Source organism: Peromyscus maniculatus, chromosome 19 (genome assembly GCF_049852395.1).
Source record: "Peromyscus maniculatus bairdii isolate BWxNUB_F1_BW_parent chromosome 19, HU_Pman_BW_mat_3.1, whole genome shotgun sequence".
In the NCBI taxonomy this organism is placed as follows: domain Eukaryota; kingdom Metazoa; phylum Chordata; class Mammalia; order Rodentia; family Cricetidae; genus Peromyscus; species Peromyscus maniculatus.
In genome coordinates this window covers 66794477-66803364 of record NC_134870.1, presented here as the reverse complement: position 1 = coordinate 66803364, position 8888 = coordinate 66794477, and the positions used below count along the sequence as shown (strand labels likewise).

Sequence of the window (8888 nt, the reverse complement as noted above, 5' to 3'; positions counted from 1 at the left end):
ACTGAATCTCATCTAATAAAACGTGGGCAAAAAATCTCAGCTCAGCTTATGCAGCCCAAGTACTTAGGAGTTCCCAGCAAGAGGCTCAGGATGAGCTGGACCACAGGCCTGGAGAAGCTGTCATGAATATCCCGACAGCTGAGAGTGAAGTCTGGATCCAGAGGGAGGGAGGTGGGGGCTTCATCCCTCTGATCACTATGGGACACTCGACCTCTACCACTTCCTGGGGCCCCTGGCTCAATGTGTAATTGGCACGAGCCAAGGGAACCTGGTTCTTGAGGGTGTACCCGCTCTTCTGCCACTAACCCCTTCTCCCCAGTGACACACCCTTCTCCCTAACTCCACCAGCTTCCAAAAGCCCAGCCTAGGGCTCCCCGCCCCCCGCCCCCCACATCATTTCCCAATATACAGTTAGGAAACCTGGAGTCACACCAAACAAGAGGGTGCCTGTGTGTGTGTGTGTGTGTGTCGGGGGTGGGAGTGGGTGTGGGTGGGTGGGGGGATGTCTCTAGATCTGGGAACAACTACTACCCAGAGCCTTTATTCCCCGGCCCATTCACCTTTGATAAACCTCCCAGCCTCCCCCCAAGCAAAAGAAAAAGCAGCTGAACAACATGGGATGAAGTATACATTTTAAAAATTGTTTAATGGAACATAAACTCCTTTAGAAAAACATTCAGCTAGGTGATAACACCCATAGAAAAAAACACCAATCTTGTGTTTATCTTTTTTAATTTGGCATGTTATTTGCATTTATATTAAAGCAAAGTGCATCTTTTCTTTATTTTTCTTGTTTATACACATTGCACAATACATAAATAATGATGCTTATAAAACGTCTTTATATTTACAAGTAATAATATATTTATATATAACATAAAATACATTTCTTTAATAAATCTCAGCTTTTTTTTAAGGAGTCCTTTCTCTCTCAAAGCACTACAATGCTAAATTTCCAATGAGAATGCTTCTCTTGTTCATTTAAACCTTTGTAGTTAGAAAAATAGCTTATGTTAAAGTCTAAACATGCTCATTGAGCTAAGAACAGTGTCAAAGTATCATACGAGTGTATGAGTCGAGAGAAGAGCTGGGAGTCAGCCTAGGATGGTACCTTCGTTACGACAGACCACGCCCTTCTGGGTGGGAAGGGGGCCACTGAGCAGTTCCCTCCCCGGGACGCCCCTCCATGGTCTACAGAGCTCAGCACACAGGCTAAGCTTGGGATGGGGTGCTGAGCTGACTTTCCACAATCTGGGAGAAACCTGATGAAAAACCACAGCAGGGGACCGGCTGAAGGTGGGCCCAAGGGTCCTGGGTTAGCAATACTGTGACCGGGCTGTCCCTGCAGCCCACGGGAAGCCCATCTCAAGAGAGATCCAGGAGCAGATGGCCAAAAAAAGACAGCTACGACAATGGCAGCGGGTGACAGGCAGTGGGACGGGGATGAAAACAATTGGTTCTGGTTCAGCCTCTAGCAGGCTGGCTTCTCAGAAGCCCGTGGATAGGCCCGTGTCCTAAAAGGGGGGGAGGCAGGGCAGGGGCTTCGGCGGGCCGGGGCGAAGCTTGGCAGCTGCTGCGACACCTGCTGCCAGTCTACCCAGGTACTGCCTCTGCCCCACTGAGCATGTCCAAAGGGCGCGAGAGACACACAGCTTGAGACTGCAGCCTCTCAGCCGGGGACATCCATAAGGAACACACACAAAAAAGCATTTCCCCCATCTGCCATGCATGCACACCCCTACGCGCTCAAAACATCCACTCCTGATAATGCTGATCCGAAGGGGAGGCAGGCAGCACCCCACTGTCAAACACCACGTTTGACAGTGCTGACTTCTGCTTCCCGTTTTCATACGGGGAGGTGTCCTGTCAACCACACCCACCACCTCAAAAAACAAACAAACAAAAAACCCAAAAAACAAACAAACAAAAACTCATCATAAGCTATTTCTCCAAAAACAAGACACACAGAACAAACACACAAGAACGAGAAGGGGGAAAAAAAAAACCACACAAAACAATCAACAAATGTAACAACAAAACCGACCAAAGAGTTGGCATGGAAAGCAAGCACTCGGGAGGGAAAGGTTAGCAGCAAGTAGTTTGAACGGTGGCCTGCTCGGCTCACACTCCGTCCTGTCCTCTTCTCCCCACACAACTACCGGCTGTTGAAGATGACCTCCAGCCAGCACGGGCAGCTGCTGATGAACTGGCGGGTGTAGCATTGGCCCCAGCCCTTCACGAAGCTGATCTGCACCGTGAAGCCCGTCCACGGCTGCTGCATGAACTCATGGTCGTTGGGCCGCTGCAGGCTATAGGCTTTCTCGTAGTCGAAAGCCTTGATGGAGAAACCAGGGAACACCTTGTGCACCAACAGCGTCCTGGAGTCCGGGTTGTCCAGTGTGGCGGACTTGATGAAGATGGGGTAACTGCTACGGTTGTACACCCACACGCCATCCACTTCCCGCGTCAGCTGGATGCCACAGCCGATCTTGCTCCGCACTTTTTGCACCAGCTGACTCTTGTTGTCCGAATTGAGCTGTCCGAGGCAAAAGCCGTTCCCCTGAGGTAGATCATAGAAGATATCCAGGGAGGGCTCTTGGACACAGTAGAGCCTCCCGACTCGCGTCTTCTCCTCCCAGTATGCCACCACGCACCAGTGTGACCGATCCCCAGGTTCCAGAAGAAGTTGGGAATCTACAAAAACAAAATGGCAGACATGAGTTGGCGGGTGGTGGAGACCCAGGTTCTTTCCCCTCCTCAAGTCAAAACACATACAGACACACCATTTGTACACATGCTCTTGAGTCCCCAGAACCAGTACAAAACAGGAAGAGGAAGTGAGGGGAAGCCTGGACTCAACACAGGGTCTGCCATGCTACTGGGGACAATACACCTTAATCCACCTTTGGGGGGGGGGGGGTTTGCTACTGTTGTTCCCAATCTCCTTCCATCCAATCAGGAATCCACAGCATCAACACCTATGCCGACTTAGCCCCGAGAACCAGACACTGAGACCCTTGATAACTTGGTTGGGGAAAAAAAAAAAAAGGCCTCAGAAACAGCCTAGAGTTACAGCTGCTTCCCATGGACGGAACCTTGAGTGACAGCTCCCCTAGTGTGTTCCCCCCAACCCCCCACCCCTGGGGTCCTGGATGATAGAAGTTGGCCCTACTGGGTGGTGACCCAGTCAGACTGAGAAGACAGGTGGCCCACACCCTCTGCAGCTGGCTAGTTCTAGCTAGTCACCCAGTTCTCACATCAGAGCCTTGTTCATAGGGGGGAGTCAGCTGGTTAAAAAAAAAAAAAAAAAAAGATGCGGGCGGCTCCAGGGTTTCACAACAAAAAAGCCATCTCCCTGACAGGAACCAACTCTCTCTCTCTCTCTCTGTGACAGCCGAGTTAGCTCAAGTTCAAATGCCAAATTACAGCATGCAGGTGGACATCAGCCTTACACCACGGCCGGCCCAGAGAGAAGATGCCGTGTCTGAAATAAATGTCACCATCCTTGAGGTACCCCTTCTCTGCCAGTCCACCTCGCCACCCCCCAGGTGCCTCCCCAATCCAGTTTGACCCTGCACGGCCCACACTGCCCCTTGTGGTAGTGTGTGTGTGTGTGTGTGTGTGTCTGTCTGTCTGTCTGTCTGTCCCCGGCACAGGCCACCACAGCCTGGAAGCCTGGGGTGAAGCTGGTGAGGCGCTCTTCTTCCTAAACAATTGTTCTGAGAACTTTAAAGGGGGGCTATGGGGAGGAGCGTCGCCCCCCACCCTGCACTGACATTCTGCTACCTCCCTTAACTCTAGCCCAGAGAACAGGCCTCAGACTGGGGACTATAAATCTCCCCAGCCCCGCCAGGCTGCAGGAACGCTGTGGTTTGCGGCGGCAGGGTGGAGACCGGAAGTCTTTGTATTTGTTAACAGAAATGGGGAAAGACAAGAGGGGAAGGCACCGGGGCAGGGACACCAAGGCCGCCCTGGAAGCCCCCTGCCTCTCTCCCGCTTGGGTAGGTTCGGTGGGCCCTGAGGATGGATCTGTGTGTGGAGATGTGTGTCCTTTGAGGCCTTTGTTTCAGGGCTCAGAGTGATAAGGGCTGTCCCCATGCAGGGGCAGGACCAAGAAGCCTTGTTGGTAACCCAGGGCAGCTTGGTACATCACTCCATTCCAACTTTTAGAGAGGCATGTTAGGGCCTGGGATCCAGTCAGCTCCGCTGCCCTTTTTTTTTTTTTTTTTTAAAGCAGCAGTCAGTTTTGGATGGGACATCTCATGAGTGAGTCTGTACACTTGTACAGATTGAAGCCCACAAGGTAGCCACATACACACACATCCTGAGCGGCTATCCCCTACTACAGACACCACACACACACACACACACACACACACTGGCCTCCCCCCAATCCATGCCCAGTGAACATACAAAGGGGATGCCAAGACGGAGGGGAGTAGTGGATTCCTTTTCCCTGAATCCCAACGCCACTGCAAATCAACACCGCAAGCCCTACCTACCCGGTGTCCCCTGCCCCCACTGCCATGAAGCAAGCCCCCTCCCCCAAGTACACAAAACTGCATGGGTCTTGAGTGGGTGTCTACGATGGGGTGTCTGTGCCTGCACGCACATTAGAAAACATGAAAAGCAGGAGAGGGACAAGGGCTCTGCAGAAAGGTGACTCATCGGGCATTAACTTGTTTCTGCAAAGTATCCATCAACGGCTAATAAACTCGGGAGCCCTGGCAGTCTTTGAACTTTCTTGCAGTGGGAGCTCGGCTCCCAAGGCCACACCAACGACCCCTAACGACCAATGAAGTCAGACACTTCTGGCCCCAAGAGTGCTCCCAAAGTCTCCCCAAGAAACCTGGCCAGGGACAGGGAACCTCGGAGAGTGGCTGGAAAGAAGGAAAAGAGGTTGGGGAGACTCTCAGAGGGGCCTCACAGGGCTTTGTTTCATGCAGCCCAGCCTCACTGAAACCTGGCACCAGACATCGAGGGTAGGGGGAAGGGAATGAATGAAGGGAAGGGGAGGAGGAGGGGAAGGAGGAGCCTGGGATCAAGTTGCTCCCTGTGCCAGGCCTGCTGGCCTCTCTTCAGCAAGGGGTGGGGGTCCTGTCTGCCAGGCGAGCCTCTAGGGCAGAGCAAACGGGGAGAGGCTGGGGCCTGAGGCCTGTGGGGGAGAGGCGGCAAGGAGGGGAAGCATGCCTGGGTTGTGTTTTTTTTTCATCTGCACAACCAGTCTACCCAGCAATTTGCAGCCAGACATCCCCAGGAAAAAGCCCTTTTCTGTTGAGGTTAATGGCCCGGCCCAGATAAATGGCAGCGTGGATCTCCCCTCAACGCACCACAGGGAGACCCCTGCTTGGCCCCCCCCTCAGTCTCCATCCTCACACAGGGCAGCTCTACGCCCCCCCCCCCCCCCCCGCAACCCTGCTCCTGCCCCGGACTGTTTTGCACACTCCTGCAAAACCTCAGCACACATCCCAATGCTGAGGCCATACCTTCTGAGAACCCAGAGCACCGCCATACAATGGTGGGACCCAGGTGTCCACCTTGGCCCCAATACGGGCTGGGCAGGCTCACTTACGAGAAATCAACCAACATCATTTTCTTAGGAACAACTACCCGCATTGGGCCACAGCCCACACAGGGCCCCTGACAACAGGTTAGGGTAGGTATTCCTCTCCTAGAGTTTCCCAGGACACATGGACAGGGCCTTCGAAGTCTTGGTCACCCCAAGGAGGGGGGAGAGCACAGGAAACCCAGCTCTGGCCTCAGTGCTCATATTCCCAACACGAACCCACTCACACTCGTCAATTTCTCCCAGCTTTATAACCTTTCCGGTGTTTTCAACTTTTCCTCCCCAGAAAACTGTGCAGGGGCTTGTTTTTAAACTGCGTGTGTTCATTTTAAAGCATCCAAAAGAAAAGCTACATTGTAAAAAGCTCACTAATCAGATGCCTGCTCACAATATTTTATTACAGCTGAGGGAATTTTTGGAGCAATACCAGAAAAATGCTGAATCTGCCGAAAATTCCATTAAGGTGTTTGCCCCTCCCCTTCCACATTTTCCTTAATGCATAAAATCCTCCCTTTAAGGGGAGCATGGACTGAGAAGGGGGGGAGGTTTACAGTGTCTGCAGAGGGGAAGACCACTGAGCAAGGACAGCTACTACCCCTGGTCACCAATGAACACCCCAGACAAACAGTTGTAGACCAGAGACTCGTGAACGACTCTCATCCTTTGGGCCTCAGTGGCACAGGGTGACTAGACCTCAAGGCGACAAGTTAGGAACAGAAGAAATCTCATCATTTAAAAATGTTTAGGGCTGGGCCAGGCATTGGTGGTGGATGCCTTTAATCCCAACATTTGGGAGGCAGACGTAGGCAGACCTCTGTGAGTTCAAGGCCAGCCTGGTCTACAAGAGAGAAAGAGCTCTGGGACAGCCACGGCTACAAGGTTTTCGAAACCGTCTTGAAAAACCAAATCAATATATACAGGGCTGTCAGATGGCCTATCAGGTAAAGGTGCCGGCAACCAAGTCTGACAACCAAGTTTGATCCCTGAAACCCAGATGGTGGCAGGGGAGAACCAACTGTCCCCTGTCCCCTGACTTCCACAAATACGACAGCAAATCTGTGCTCCCCACAATAGGTACATAAATATGGCAAGTAAATAAATGAAACTTGAAGGTGTGAAGTTTGGGGTCTCCAGCTCACTGAGCCAAACATGAGACAATGGGGTCACCCAGAAACATCAACGGGATTCTCATATCACATATGACGATGGTGCCCACACACAGAACCGGTCCTGATGGGGAGAGGGGTCCTGGAATTCGGACTTTCTGTGGTGACAGAAACCAGCTTCAAGAATAAAATCACAATGGACAGGGCCACAGGAACTGGCACTCTAAGGTTAACTGTGCCCAACTGCCAACACATGGGGTGGCTGGAATTGCAGACGGCAAAGGGGAGGGGGGGGTCCTCACCCACTCTCACCTCTGTGAGGCGCTTGGATTATAAAGTGGTATTTCTCTGCCAAAACCCAAGGGCATGATGGCCTGTGAGCGCCTCCCGCTCGGTCAATCCAAACAGGAAGGGTACCTAAGGAGCAACATTGCTCCCAAAGGCCTTCCCATGCAGGTCAGGGGCAAACAAAGGGCAGACAAGTAGACATAAAGGCTCAGCCCAGCAACCTGGAACACAAACACTGATGACCGCGCCCTACCAGCCACAGGTCAAGGGTCCTCCCTCCCAGGGACCCAAGCACCACCAGCAGCAGTTCTACATCAAAGGCTGACAGCACACCATTGCCCTGCTCCTCCCCATTAAAAAGCTGGCCATTCTATTGAGTTCACTCGAACCATTCCAGGACCAACAAAAGAGGGGTCCAACACCCAATCGAGCGAGGCTCATCTTGCACCATTACAACAAGGATGCTCAGCCTCCTTCCCAGGAGGCAAAGGATCAAACGCCACAGCCAATAGGGAAAGCTACCTTGTTCCTTGAGTGGGAACCTGCCAAGCTTGCAAGCTAAGTGAGAACCTGAGTAGAAATACTCAGGCCTGGCGGTGGTGGCACACGCCTTTAGTCCCAGCACTTGGGAGGCAGAGGCAGGCAGATCTCTGTGAGTTCGAGGCCAGCCTGGTCTACAAAGTGAGTTCCAGGAAAGGCGCAAAGCTACACAGGGAAACCCTGTCTCGAAAAAACCAAAAAGAAAAAGAAAAGAAGTACTCAGGAGTAGAAATACAACCCTGACTTGCAGAAGGTCCTGAGGCAGCTCGGATTAACTCTAGACTTTGGAGCAACTTACTTATGAAAGCTGAAATGCTTTGGGTTAAGTCTCCACCGTTGAGCGCGCTGAGACGCGAGGCCCAACTCCCACCTTCACTAAGTGAAGTCTGGGTGACAGGGATCACACTGAGAAAGTTGGATTCCACCCCCACCCCCACCCCCACCCCCATGCTCTGCAATATCTCATTGATGGTTGCTGGGCTGGGAAGAGTGGTCAGAGGGAGTTATGGAATCTCCTTCAAGGCCAGGGGTGGTCGATCAGATCCCTGGGTCCAATCAGCTGAATCCCTAAACAAGACTTCCTCAGCACCCACCCACCCCCATGGCACATTGCAACTCTAGTGGGATCCTTCCAAATTGATCCTAAGAAGGGATCTCCTTGTGCCAACCTAAGAGATATTATGACAACCTGATACAAAGTGATGGAAGCCTATCACTTGGCATGCATGCTACGTACACCCAATAGTCTCAAGTCTTATTAGAGGAAGCGGGCCTGTGGTGGTGTCGCACGCCGTTAATCCCAGCCCTTGGAAGGCAGAGGCAGGTGGATCTCTGATTTTGAATCCAGCCTGGTCTACACAGGTCAGCCTGGTCCAGGACAACCAGGGCTACACAGAGAAACCCTGTCTCAAAAATCCAAAGAAGCAGCAGCTTGACCCATACCTGCCTTGTCCCCACCCATCACAGGTCTAGGCCAGTGCTAACATTCAGTAAGCATTTCTACACACTGGTGCTGTTCCACAAGGCCCAGAATAGCTGTCAAAGATTGAATGGCACCACCATCCCATGGTCAAGAAGAGGAACAAGGCCCAGTCACAAGCCAAAGAACAGAACTGGGAACTCAAATCCAGGCCATCAAAAGGTGAACTATGGCCAGGCGCACGTCTTTAATCCCAGCACTCAGAGCAGAGGCAGACAGATCTCTGTGACTTTGAGGCCAGCCTGGTCTACAGAGAGTTCCAGGACAGACAAGGATACACAGAGGAAACCCTGTCTTGACTTCCCCCTAACCCCCAAAAAAGGTGAGCTATGGGCAGGCAGCTAGCTCAGGCCAATAAATCCTTAGTTCCCAATGAACTCTCCAAATGCTCTAGGGGAAAGCTGAGTAA

The 8888-nt window shown here is 52.1% G+C and overlaps 1 protein-coding gene across 2 annotated transcripts in view; it reads right to left on the bottom strand.

Moving 5' to 3' along the window:
- Positions 1–620: 620 nt before the first annotated feature.
- The window catches only part of Smad7 (SMAD family member 7), a 28592-nt gene continuing 20324 nt past the window's right edge, over positions 621–8888 (bottom strand). For both annotated transcript variants that reach the window (XM_006973834.4, XM_076555517.1), the window contains one exon: positions 621–2694. In XM_006973834.4, the coding sequence (XP_006973896.2) occupies positions 2156–2694 (539 nt within the window). In that variant the 3' untranslated portion in view covers positions 621–2155. The remainder of the gene's footprint in view (positions 2695–8888) is intronic.